The sequence below is a fragment of the Convolutriloba macropyga genome, chromosome 7 (genome assembly GCF_964194025.1).
Source record: "Convolutriloba macropyga chromosome 7, txConMacr16.3, whole genome shotgun sequence".
NCBI lineage: Eukaryota > Metazoa > Xenacoelomorpha > Acoela > Convolutidae > Convolutriloba > Convolutriloba macropyga.
The window spans coordinates 22,815,711-22,830,179 of NC_134474.1; the positions used below are offsets into that span (position 1 = coordinate 22,815,711).

At 32.4% G+C, this 14,469-nt stretch overlaps 1 protein-coding gene across 2 annotated transcripts in view; it reads left to right on the forward strand.

The window, feature by feature from the left end:
• The window catches only part of LOC142342709 (ankyrin repeat and fibronectin type-III domain-containing protein 1-like), a 96,246-nt gene that overhangs the window by 13,213 nt on the left and 68,564 nt on the right, over positions 1 to 14,469 (forward strand). For both annotated transcript variants that reach the window (XM_075394222.1, XM_075394223.1), the window contains exon 5: positions 14,100 to 14,371. In XM_075394222.1, the coding sequence (XP_075250337.1) occupies positions 14,100 to 14,371 (272 nt within the window). The remainder of the gene's footprint in view (positions 1 to 14,099; positions 14,372 to 14,469) is intronic.

Below are 14,469 nucleotides of genomic sequence, written 5' to 3' on the forward strand. Positions count from 1 at the left end.
AAAAAATTGCTCATTATCAAAACACTTGATTTCACTTGCAGCCGTCATTCAGCAAAAATTACAAATTTGTTTAATATATGAGTAGTTGAATAGAAACATAAAACTTCGACAAAATACAATTACATGGGCAATTGATTTTTGACAAGTCTTGAATTGACAAATCAGTACTGATCACTTCTTGAATTGACAAATCAGTACTGATCACTTCTTCTCTAAATTTTTAAGACCTGTGAAGACACGTTGAGTTGCTCAAGATTTGGCACGTCTTGAGTCAAGTCGTCACCAAGACTTGACAAGTCTTGATTAGTACGCAGTTTATAGGCAAAACAGAGTTTCAAGAAGAAACTATTTAATGCATTTCAAAATTCGCAAAAAATGTTTAAAATTTTTTTTATGAGAAACTTGTTAATCTGGCCAAACCATTTGTGAATTCAGTATATAAAAATTTAAAATGTTCTTTTTATTCACTTTGAAACCAAAATTAATTCAATAGGCAGAAAAAAGTGACCACGCCTCTTTGGGCAGTATTATTTTTTTATTCTCTACCAAGTGAGCTTTGTAGAAGTGCTCGCGCTTTCTTGAGCTTCTATTTACACTTTTAGGCAAGTTTTTTAGGCATGATTTTTTTGGCAAGCTACTGTAAATGGCGGCCTTCTTCTTTCGTTACGAAACGAAAGCAAACCAACATTAAAATTTGTGCTCAAAACTTCATCCAATACTTCTCAAGTCTTAGCCAAGACTTGCACAAGATCTGACAAGTCTCGCCCAAGACATGTGCAAGACTTGACTCAGGACTTGATTTGGGACGTGCTAAGTCTATAATGTGACATAATACAGTACATACTACCTTTCTAATACAGTACTGATCCAAGACTTGGATTTCACCGAATCAGTACTTATTAAGACTGGAGAGTACGGGACTATACTGTTTCAGCTAACACAAATTGAAGATAAAAATTTCCTCTACAACTTCCAAATTTCATGGAAAACTATCTGTTGCTGAACATGCAGTTGATATAGTAAAATGTATATGCAAAATTGTGCGCGAAAACTGATTGAAGCAAAAGACCTGTTTGAAGAAATTTTTCATTTCAATTAACATCTCTGCTAAAAGTTTTACAGACTATAATATTTGACTGCTATCTTTAACGGATATTCAATTACTAAATCTATTATTAATAATTGGATGAGCTGAAGTGAAAACAACCCACACAAAACTAAGAGCAATAAAAAAACCGCCATTTTTCGCCAATCTGGCTATTTAAAATCTTTAAAACTGGCAACTTCGGTATTGTAATTCTGCACTTTACAACACTTTTTCGTCAAACTTAACGTGAATTTGACGCATTCACTCTTTCTGAAACTAGTTATTAAAGACGAAGATTTGAGCTGCGTTAAATTTTGTGAAGACCTCTTTAAGAAAAATTTGCTTATTATCAAAACACTCGCAAGATTAGCTGCATCTGCTTGATTTCACTTGCAGTAGTCATTCAGCAAAACTACAAATTCGTTTAATATATACGTAGTTAAATAACAAGCATACAACTTTGACAAAATATGAAAACATGAACAAATGATTTTTATTCACTTTGACTCTGCCGTCAAACGGAATAGTTGTGATATGAGGCATTTTTAATAAAAAAATTTTGAGTTTTGTTTGACAAAAATTTTTATTGGAAAAGTTTTCGCCTGATGAGTCATCCTAAATTCATTGAAACATCAGAGGCTCGTGCACCTGGGCCTTCACATTGCTGGTTCCCACCCGGAATAAGGTCCCTGTCCTTGGTGATCTCTGATCCGGTCAACTTCGAGCACACGGAAAGAGATGCGCCAGAAAGTACTGGATGTGGATCTCGTTTTGTACGGACCATAGTCTGTTCATTAGTCTAGATTACGCCTGATTGGAAGCCGCTAGGAGCACACGAAAGTCCGAGGCCATTTCAAGCGCATGAAAATCTGTATTGTCGTCTGGGTTAAATCCGAGCACAATCCGGTTACAATTCTGGGCAATGTTTGGGTCCACTCCGGTCATAGGTCTAATTGGTCTGAGATGGTGTGACCAGGGATGAATTCAAACGTACTTGGACTGCGCGGCAATTTTTATTGCACAAAATTAGATCAATGATCACTTAAGTATGGGATGATGTGATCAAAAGTCACTGTGGTCGGCAACTTCAATCCTCGAGCTTAAGGATTGTATAGCAACTGGTGGCGACTCACTCACGTATTTTTTGGTTAAATTACGCTAATTGTTTTTATTTTTATCAGCATTGAAGTATAGATAATAATTAGTACAACCTAGTGAGTTTTTTTAAAATTTAAAACTTTTTGCAAAATGAACCCGGTCAGAAATGGAATGTATCCGAACAGCTGCGAACAGTTGACTTTCCTGAGACCCCCAATACGACCAATTTGTATTTTTCTACACAAAAACGGAGTAATAAAGAAATTGAGGGAGGAAAAGAATCTACTATGAAAATGGTATCATAATGGAGAACAGTTGGCTGCGTTTACCAAACTGTCAACATTAAAAACTCTGTTTTTAATCATAGTTGAAATTCAATTGCAGTTAACTTCATGATTTTTTTACAATCTAATTGCCATGTAATGTCAATGTTGATTAGGGATAAATGAAAACATCAAAATGAACTTTTTTTTGTTTTCTTTCTAAAACTAACTAATTTTTCAAAAAGGACTAATTTTTTTTCGCCTATACAAATAATAAGCCTCTCAATTGAGTGCGCACCGCCACAGGACACGATTTGCCATATGTTGGATCTTCCCAGTTTTAAAAGTTTTTCCATTTAATGAGAATTGGCAGTTGGCGTTTCCTCGATGAAATGGGAGGATTAACAAAATAGGAAAAGGAGAGTTTCTTTAGAAAAATTAAAATGAAAGAATCAAGGTCATTTTCATTCTCTATTTTTGTTTATTTTTTTTTCATGAACAGGGCGGCTCGGTAATGTGCGATAGCACACAAGGTTCCGACCCCGCCCATCCACAATTTTGGCATAATTGTCTACCAAATGAGGAACAGATAGAAAAACCCAAAAATCATTTTTTGCGAATCCCAAAAAAGCCCAAGTCTTTTTCAAAAAATTCTGTATGAACGATAAGATAGCCTCCAAAGCAAATAACTCAGTGGAGTAAAAATTGATGCATTAGATTGCTGTAATATGTCAATATTAAGAAAGCGAGTCAAGACGAACAGCAAAATCAAACAACAACAACAACAAACATTAATTACATCAAAAAATTTATGTCCCTCTCAAAAACTAAATTTAATAACAAAGTCAGCATACCGTCAGATAAACCTAAAACTAAACAAAAATAACTTATAAATCACCAAAAAACATATGCGACCAGTCCATAAAAAGGTTTGGTAACAATTATACAAAAAAGAACAAAAACAGTAAAGTAAAAAAATTAACTTATTTTTTTGAAACAGTTAACTTCAAATTAAAAAATACCATTAGGAATCAATTAATTTTACCACAATTTTACCATTACCACTGCTTCTATAGAAGGGCATTAGGACCTGTCCTTATTCATTTTTTAAAGCGGCTAAAAACAACAACAAAGAACAAACAAAATTTCAATTGAAACTTGCCAGAAAACGCTGTCAAAACCGTCAAGCCAAATTTTGGCACTCAAAATTTATTTGATCGCGCCTTCTTCAAACAGCTATAATGTAGTACGTGGCCATTCATTAGTAAGACTAGGTAACAAGTAGACAAAAAAGGGAAGTGCTAAAGTATGTAATACTTTTAATTTTTTTTTTCGAAACAAAATTACATTCAATGTCATGAAAGGCGTTAATTACAAAAAAAGCTATTTCAATAGGGTCGTTTATTCATGAAAAGGAAGCCCTCGAGACCTGTAATTATCCAGAATGTTTCTTGCATCTACAAAAAGAACGTCAAATATGACAAAAATCAAATTAATTTGATTTTTTTTGTGAAAAACCGGTGTCGAAGCCAGTAAGGTCATAACAAATTCTTTAAAAAAAGATTTTGGGACACCAATCCCTTTTATTCCTTTGACGCCCATAATGTCATATTTGACCTGTAATTAACTAACGAGATTAGGTAACAAAAAGAAACATAAAAAGAACAAAATTGCGATGTTAAAAAGTTTTTTTTTTAAAATTTGGAAAACGATTGTTTTCAAAGTCATGAAAGCCATCAGCTATCTACTAATATCAGAATATCGGTTCTTCTGTTTTTCCATGAAAAGTCAATGAAAGCTATCACTATACAGGAAATTTCATACGACTGAAACGACAAAGTATAAATGACAGATAGAAACAAAACTAAAAAATTCAATTGATTTCTTCAAGAAAGAAGTGTCGAGGCCGTTAAAACAATAATCTGTATCTTTCAGGAAATTAATATGTTCAAGTTCGCATTATTTTAAACGCTAATAATGTGATATGAGAACTGTTAAAAATGTGATAATGTGACAAAATTAGAAAACGTGAAAAACTGGCAAATATCAAAACAAACAAAAATCTAAAATCTTGTAGTATCAAAGCCAGAAAACAATAACTTCAGGCTTAAAACTGCAACCGAGAATTAATGTTAAACCAGTGGAAGGAAGAAGCAGTCTCTCTTTGTTGACACTAAGCTGGAAGTTGGACAAATTAAGAAAAAATTAGAGGAAAAGTTAATTAAGCCATTATTTATTGAAAAGTCAATTATTTTTAAAAAAAGGAACGACCATAAACTTTCAATTAAAAAACTAAATGCATTAGCTTGGAGCTGCTTAGCAAGCGAATTGGTTGCACCTATCACTCCTGAGCTTTAATTTGATATGTTCTGTTCTTTATTATTAAAAAAGTCTTTTTTTTTAAAAAAAAAAAGACCGACTGATTACAACCCGATTTTTTTGGATTGTAACAGTCCAAGAATGGCCCAAAACGAGCCCTGCTAATACTTGTTGTCCGTTAGGAATAATCGATTTTTCGAATGTTGTAGATATAGATAATTTGTTAGTTGAAAATTCAAAATAAATTCTGCATTTTTGGTAATCAACGAGTAAAGTTAGCAGAAAATGTCAAAGTTTTAACTACAGTGCACTCTCAGCGGACTCTGAAGTAGAAATAGCCCCCCTCTGAGTCTACAAAGGTTGTATGAGTGTTGTTTGGGGGTGTACTGTCGGCAAATTTAATCAAAGTGGACTAAAGTAGCTTATTTCGTGCTGTTTTTGATGAAAAAGGCTAAATTTTGAAATGTTTATCCAGATTTTTTGAACAAAAAAAATTAAATCAAAACAATTAACAATTCTTTTTCGTCTTCAAAAATAAAATGAATGACACTATTCTTAAAAATTATGACAAATTTTAGCAAAATTGACGAAAATTTAGGCAAAAATTCCGGAAAATGTGAATAAAAACAACGTGAATTCACTCTTCTTTTCTCTGAAGTTTAAACCTCGATAACTCCCTGTAGAAAACGAAAATTAAAAGAATCTTTTTAATTCAATATTCTACGCTGGACGAGCTTTCTAAATGATACCAGTCTCAACTGTCTACGATGAATATATCGAGCGGCGAAAATTCACGGAACAAAAAAACCCATTTGAGTATATAGTTCCTCCCCCCTCAAGAGGGTTGGAACAATTAAAAATTGTGCAATTAAGAATTTAAAGATCTGAAGGATTTTGTCAACCTGATCGATGTTATCATTTATAGTTTTATGATAATTTCTGTGAAAACTGGTCATAGACAAAAATTAAGCACACTTTTAGATATCTGACAGATAATCAGCTTGTCATGAGCTTTTAAAAACAGTTGTTTTGTCAATAGACTGCTGAAATTATTTTCTCATAATCTGTAAGTCATTTCGTTGAGTTCAAATTGTTTTATAATTAATATTTTAAATTATTGTCATAACATTTCGGCTGCAAAACTTATTTGCATCACAATTTTGAATTTCAAGACAGTTTCATGATGTGAAGGGCGTTCCTTATACTTAAAAGTTTGAGCCCCTCATTCATCCCCCCACTCACGCTCTTTGGTCGTCCAGACCTCCCAACTCTACACCAACCCATCGCTTGTTGAGAGCTATCCTGCCGATGCTAATAGGTTAGGTCTAACTTCTTTTTGACCGAGCAAAAACACACATATTTAGTATTATTTTTTAATTGAAATTATTACTTTCTATTGTTTTCAATATTGTAGAGAGTTTTTAAGCTATTGTTTTAACCGTCACCTCGGGATCAATATTGTGTTGTCGATTTTTGTCTTCTGAGAGCGTCGTAAAGGTAGTGAGACAAACAAAAAAACTAATTGAACCTCGTCTTGCATTTCTTTTCAATGGATAGTGTTGTAGTGAGAAAACAAAAAGGGTGGTCAGAAACACCACAATTTGTTCTCATTGTTCTACATTTACAGCTAAATAGAGAAAAAAGTGATAAACGCAAATATGAGAGTTCTGTGCTTTTTGCTGACATTCACTTTGCTGGTTCCAAATAAGTTTCAGGTAAAAAAAAACCAGCTGAAAACATGTCGGGTGTGTGATACAACCTGATAATAGCAAAAAAGAAATTAGTTTGTAGAAACTGTAATAAACTTGTAGTAAAAATTTTTTTAAACTAATTTTGAAAAAGCATTGCATCAAGACAAAAGGGCTAATGGTTTTCGTGCTAAAAACTTCGTTAAGCTTTTCATGCAGATAACATCAGATATTACTTCTGATGGGCATTCTTCTTCGATTTGTAGTATTTAATACTTTAGTACGGCGAATTAAAATCCGTTAAATTTTGAACATTTGGGCCAAGAAAAAATGAAGTCTTTGAACTAAGCGTTTCGCAACATTTTTAAATCTAACTGCTGAAAATTTGAATTCTGTTTATAATTTACACTGAATTTGCATTACCATTCTCCATAAACTTCAAAATATAAGAAGTGGTTTCTTTGTGTTTGCACTTTTTCTGAAAAAAAATGCAATTTTTTTAATTGTCATCATATGGAGTTGTGTGAAAATGTTTGGTTTAATATGTTCTACTAATAAAAATGTCCAAACAAGCACTTTTTCTATAAAAATTTTTACTCTGATAGAGAAAAGGATGAACGCTAACTTTTTTAACGTTCATCTTTTCATCGTTTTTTTTTAAAAATACAATTAAAGGCTCTGGAACGACGTTTAGGGATGACAATTGTTTTGTGATAAAAGACGTGGAAATAGATCTGTAATATATTTAGCTGTTGTAAAAGACCATCTTTTCCTCGATAGTGAACGTCCCTTTCTAGTACTTGGAAACAGAGTTGCAACTAAATGATTTCGCCGAACGAAAAATTGGTTACATTGAAACTCATACATGGTTTATCATTACTACAAGAAAAACTTTAAAAAATGCACGATATCTTCGTTTCCCCAACATATAATCTTAAACAAGTTTTTTTCACGGAGGAGCTATCAAATTAAAATAACTGTTGATGATGTTCAAGAATTGCTTTAGGCAGGAACTTAACTACCACAATGTGTTTTCGCTCAATTCAACGTAAATCTAATAAATTGTGCAACCAGATAGTTAATGGCAAAAGCAAATTTTTAAACTATTGATTCAAATGTTTGCTGGGGATCAAAGATGTGATGTATGTTTTTAGTCTTCTGAGAGCGTCGTAAAAGTAGCAAAACAAACGAAAAAAATTGAGCCTCGTATTTTCTTTTTATTCAAAGGGATAGTGGTGGGATAGTGGGGAAAAACAATAAAGAAGCTGAGAAACTCCAGAATTTGTTCTCGTTATTTTTCATTCATAGCTAAATAAAAAATGATAAACGATAAAATGAGAAACCTCTCATTTTTTTACTGACTATCACTTTACTAGTGACAAAGAAATTTCAGATAACTAAATTAGCTGTAAAATTTTTGGATGAGTGACACAACCTGATGTTAGCAAAATTTTTTTTATAAGAAACTAGTTTGTAGGAACTGCAATAAAGTTGTTAAAAGATTTTAAATGAAAATTCATATGAGTAGTTCTGAAAAATCATTGCATCAAGTCGTTTAACTTTTTATGCAGATAATATCAGATATTAATAATGATGGGAAATCCTCTTTGATTTGTAGTATTAAACGATTTAATTAGGCCGATTAAAATTTGTTATCTTGTGAGAATTTTTACCCAGAAGAAATCAAGTATCTGAACTCAGTGGTTTGCGATATTTTCAAACCTAACTGCTAAAAATTTGAAATTTATTGATATTTATTCTGCATTTGCCTTACCAAGTTCCATCATCTTCCAAATGGCAGGAATTTAAGTGGCACAAACTATGTTGTTTTTCAATTCAATGTAAATCAAATAAGTTGTGCAATCAAATAGTTAGATGGCACAAAAAAATTTTCAAAATTTTTACAGTCAGCTTGGGATCAAAGTTGTGATGTCTATTTTTTTGTCTTCTGAGAGCTTGATTATTGTAAGGAGACAAACAAAAAAAGACTATTTGAATATCGTCTTGCCTTTTTCTTTCAGGGGATGGTGTTGTAGAGAAAAAACAAAACGGCAGCTCAGAAACTCCCCAATTTGTTCTCACGTTTCTTCATTTATAGCTAAGTACAGAAAAAAGTGATAAATGAAAATAAGAAAAGTCTCTATTTCTTGCTGACATTGTGCAAGCAGATAGTTAGCTGGCAAAAAAACCTAAGCTGTTATATTAACCGTCAGCTTGAGATCAAAGATGTGGCGCCTTTTTTAGTCTTGAGAGCGTCGTAAAGGTAGTGATACAAACAAAGAAAAATTTGAAACTCGTCTTGCCCCTTTCTTTCAAATGATAGTGTTTTAGGTGAAAACAAAAAAGGAGATCGAGAACTCTGCACACATTTTGTTCTCACGGTTCTACATTTATAGCTAAATAGAGAACAAAGTGATAAACACGAATGTAATACTTCTCTGCTTTTTTGCTGGCATTCATTTATCTGGTGACAAACGAGCTTCAGGTAACGAAAAAAGCTGAAAATCTGGGATGCGTGACACAACTCATAGCAAAAAAAAATTCCTAGTAAATTAATATGCAGAAACTGCAATAAAAGTTGTAGTATAAATTTTTAATGAAAGCACTTATGATTAGTTTTAAAAAAATCTTTGTATCAAGTCAAAAAGTGTTACTTGTTTTTGTGCTAACAACTTCCTTAAACTTTTCATGCAGATAATATCAGATATTTTAATAATGGGAAATCTTTCGTAATATTTTATGTTTTAATTAGGCCTTTTTAAATTTTTCAATTTTCATTTTTTTTAAAATTTTGGGTCGAAATGAAATCAAGTCTTTTAACTCAGTGTTTTGCAACATTTTTCAAATTATCTGCTGAAAATTAGAAGTTTGTTTAAAATTGACATTTGCATTATCAATCTCCATCGTCTTCAAAATTAAAAGTATAAGAAGTATTTTCTTTGTGTACGTCTTTCCTTCCGAAAAAAATTGCTATTTCATCAATTGTCTTCATATGAGGTTGGTTGAAATTGTTTTGTTGAACATTTTTTTGCAGCATTTTTCAAATTATCTGCTGAAAGTTAGAAATTTTGCAACATTTTTCAAATTATCTGTTGAAAATCAGAAATTTGTTTAAAATTGACCCTGCTTTTGCATTATCAATCTCCATCATCTTCAAAATTAAAAGTATAAGAAGTATTTTCTTTGTGTACGTCTTTTCTTCAGAAAGAAAAATGTTATTTCATCAATTGTCTTAATATGAGGTTGGTTGAAATTGCTTGGTTGAAAATTGTCTTCTAACAGATATGTCCAAAAATTGTTCTTTGTCTATAAGTAGTTTACTCTGTTAGAGGAAAAACTCTTTGTTACTGAAAACAAAAAACTCCCTTTTTTCTATCGTCAAATTTTAAAAATTTTTAACGTTCACCTTCTCAATGTTTCTTTAAATACAATTACGGGCCCTGAAACAACAATTAGGGATGGCAATTGGTTTTGATGAAAGATGTAGAGGTAGATCTGTAAAATGTAGCTGTTATAAAAGACAATGTTTTCTTCGATAATGAAAGTCCCTCGTAAGAACTTGGAAATTGATGTGCAACTAAGGGATTTCTCTGAACAAAAATTGGGCACAATAGAACCTAAGCATGTATTATCTTTAAATCAAGGAAAATCTGAAAACAAAACTGCAAACTCTTCTCCATTCCCCATTACTGATTCTCAGATTTTTTTCCTTTGCACGGAAGTGCCACCAATTAAAAAAAACTGTTGATGATTTTCAAGAATAGCTTCAGGCACGAAATATTTGACTAGCACAAAATATTTTTTTTTCACTTCAATATAAAACAAATAAATCGTGCAAACAGATTGTTAGCTGGCAGAAATTTTTTTGTGTGCTATTTTTTTAACCGTCAGCTTTGGATCAGCGTTGTGATGTATATTTTCAGTCTCCTGAGAGCGTCGTAAAGGTAGTGAGCTAATCAAAAATGTTTGAAGCTCCTCTTGCTGTTTTCTTTCAAGGGATTGTGTTGCAGGAAAAGAAAACGAGGAAGTCCTTATGTTTTTTCACGGTTCTACGTTTATAGCTAAATAGAGAAAAAAGTGATAAACATAAATATAAGACTTCTCTGCTTTTTTGCTGACCTTCACTTTGCTGTTGACAAACAAATTTCAGGTAATAAAAAATCTAAAAAGTTTTTGGATGCGTAACATAATCTTATCATAGCAAAAAATTTACTTGTAGAAAATTAGTTTGCAGAAACTTCAATGAAAGTTTTAGTATAAAATTTTTTTAAAAAAGTTTTTATGTGTAGTTTTGAAAAATCATTGTATCAATTCAAAAGTGCTACTGGTTTTGTACTCACAACTTCGTTAAACATTTTCTGCAGTTAATATCAGATATTATAATTATTAGTTATCTTCGAAAATTTACTTTTTTATATAGGCCTATTTTTATTCAAATTTTTTTTGAAAAATTGGGCCGAGAAGAATTCAAGACTTTGATCTCAGTGTTTTGCGACATTTTAAAATCTAACTACTGAAAGTTTGAATATTAATTATAATCTACCCTGCATTTGCGTTACCAATCTCCAACATCTTCAAATTGAACATTATGAAAAGTTGTTTCTTTGTGTACGCATTTTTTTCGGAAAGAAAAATGCAATTTAATCAATTGTCCTCATATGGGGTTGGTTGAAATTGTTTGAAAAATTTATTCAGTTAGAGAAGAGATTATTTGTTCCTGAAAACAAAAGAACTGCTTTTTTCTGTCGACAATTTTTTTTACGTTTACAATTTTTTTTAAAAAATTTTTTAGAGTTCACTTTCTCAACTTTTTTAAAATACAATTAAGGTCTCTGACACTACGCTTAAGGATAATTGTTTTTGATAAAAGAAGGGGAAGTGGATCTGTAATATACAATTGTTATAAAAGAAAATGTTTTCCTCGATAATGAGTTTCCTTAGCAAATACTTGGAAATAGCTGCGCAACTAAAAGATTTCTGTGAACGAAAAACTGGTTACATTGAAACTCAATCGTAGTTATTGTTACTGCAAGGAAAATCTCAGAAACTGCCAGATATCCTCTGTCCCCCAACATAGATTCTCGGTTTTGTTTTCTTTCCACGGAGGAGCCACCTAATTCAAAATCTTTTGATGATTTTCATGAATAACTTCAGGTAGGAAGCCTTTAATAATCACAATATTTTTTGATCACTTCAATGTAAATCCAGTAAATTGTGCAAGCAAATAGTTAGCTGGCAAAAAACCTAAGTTGTTATGTTAACGGTCAGCTTGACATCAAAGATGTGGCGCCTTTTTTAGTCTTGAGAGCGTCGTAAAGGTAGTGAGACAAACAAAGAAAAATTTTAACCTCGTCTTGCCTCTTTCTTTCAAATGATAGTGTTTTAGGTGAAACCAAAAAGGAAGATCGGGATTTCTACACACATTTTGTTCTCACGGTTCTACATTTATACCTAAATAGAGAAAAAAATTGATAAACACGAATATAATACTTCTCTGCTTTTTTGCTGGCATTCATTTATCTGGTGACGAACGAGCTTCAGGTAACTAAAGAAGCAGAAAATTTTGGATGCGTGACACAACTCATAACAAAAAAAATTCCTAGTAAATTAATTTGCAGAAACTGCAATAAAAGTTGTAGTATAAATTTTTAATGAAAGCACTTATGATTAGTTTTAAGAAATCCTTGTATCAAGTCAAAAAGTGCTACTTGTTTTTTGTGCTAACAACTTCCTTAAACTTTTCATGCAGATAATATCAGATATTTTTAATAATGGGAAAACCTCTTTAATTTGTAATATTTTGTGTTTTAATTAGGCCAGTTAAATCCTTTAATTTTCAAAAATTTGAGCCGAGATGAGTTCAAGTCTCCAAACTTTCTTCAATAATGAAAGTCCTCGCAGGTACGTGGAAAGAGATGTGCAACTAAATGATTTCCCAGAAAAAATTGGTCACCTTGAAACAGAAGAATTTTTGTTTGTTACTTCATGGGAAACCTCAAAAAACTGAAAGATAGCCTCTGTCCCCCATTTTAGATTCCGAGATTTTTTCTTTGCACTGAGGAGCCACCAATTAAAAAAACTGTTAATGATTTTCAAGAATAGTTCCAGGCAGGAAATTTTTAAATAACATAAAATTCTTTTTAAACAATTCAACGTAGATCAAATAAATTGTGCAATTAGATAGTTTGCTGGCAAAAAAGAATTTTTAAGATATTATTTTAAGCGTCAGATTGGGATCAAGTTTGTGATATCTAATATTAGTCTTCTGAAAGCCACCTAAAGGTAGTGAGACCAAAAATAATTGAGCTTCGTCTCGCCTTTTTTTCAAGGTATAATATTGTAGGGGAAAAAGCAGTCCAGAATCTCTATAATTTGTTATCGCGGTTCTTCATTTTTAGCTAAAAGGAACAAGTGATAAACGCAAAAATGAGAATTCTCTATATTATTTTTTGCTGACATTCACTTTCCTGGCGACAAACAAATTTCAGGTAACTAAACTAGCTGTAAATTTTTGGATGCGTGATACAACCTTATTTTAGCGAAAACGTAAGAAAGTAGAAAACAAAAAGTTTTAATGACAACTCTTTTGAGTAGTTATGAAAAATCAATGCACGAAGTCAAAAGTGCTACTGGTTTTACTAACTAACGTTAAGCTTTTCTTGCAGATAATATCAGATATCACTAGTTATAGGAAATTTCCTTCGAATTGTCATTTTTAATGTTTTAGTTAGGCCCATTTAAATTCATTAACTTTTGAAAATTTGAACCGAGAAGAAATCAAGTCTTTGATCTCAGAGTTTTGCGATACTCTTAAGCCTAACTGCTGTTAAAGATCATAGTAAGACTCTCGCAATGTGAACCAGTTGGCTCAGTGGAGAGCACCGAATTGTAATCAATTAAGAGATTGCGGGGTCGCAACCCGCAAAGGTCCTAAAATTTACTCTCACTATAATACTGTCGACATTAAATCAACATAAGGAGCAAAACGTTGCTCTAATAGGTTACAGCCCCTGCATAGCGCTCTTTGCAGAAGTTGAAAATGAGGAGAAGTGATGCACAACTTAAGGGAGTGTGTTAGAGTATACACACTAGTAAATAAAATGTGATCAAAAGATGGAGCTTGAAATTATAGCTCAATATAAGAGAGCATAGTAAGACTTTCGCAATATGGACCAGTTGGCTCAGTGGAGAGCACAGGATTGCAATCAATTAAGAGATTGTGGGGTCGCAACCCGCAAAGGTTCCAAACTTTACTCTCATTATAATGATGTTGACATAAAATCAACATAACGAGCAAAGAGTTGCTCTAATAGTGTAGCTGGCAAAAAGAGTTTTTAAACTATTGTTTTAACCGTCAGCTGATGATCGAAGTTTTGATATCTGTTTACAGTCTTCTGAGAGTGTCGTAAAGGTAGTTAGACAAACGAAAATGTTTCAACCACGTCTTGCCTTTTTCTTTCAAGGGATATTGTTGTAGGGGAAAAACGAAAAGACAACTGAACTTCGTTCATCATTTCTGACTATTTTGGACAATTTTATAACTTGTAATGGAAAACAGTTAAACTCATCTACTGACCAAACTTTGCTGAAATTGATATAGCTAATGCTCATTAATTTCATCCAAGAACACTATTTTTTTTACAGGTTTAATGACATGGGAGGCTATGAAGAATCAATGACGGATTCGGAGTTGATTCGCCGCAATAAAATTTCCCAACAGCAGATGGCATATGGGAAGTTAATAAATAATGACCCCTCAGACCTTGACACAGATGCAGTCACTACAGATGTGGATTCATGTACCACCAACTCTGGTAGCCGAAGGAGCAGTAGGAAGAAAGGGGGCAAGCGGGGGTCCAGTGGAGACCACCAGGGCAATAAATTTTTCTCAAGACATGCGTCACTTCGGATTAAAAGTAAGGCCTTGTCTATTTTGAAACTCCTAAATGATTTAAATGAGTTTTAATCAATGTTATTTAAAATCTTTTTCTTTCATTTTTTCACTGTTTATTTG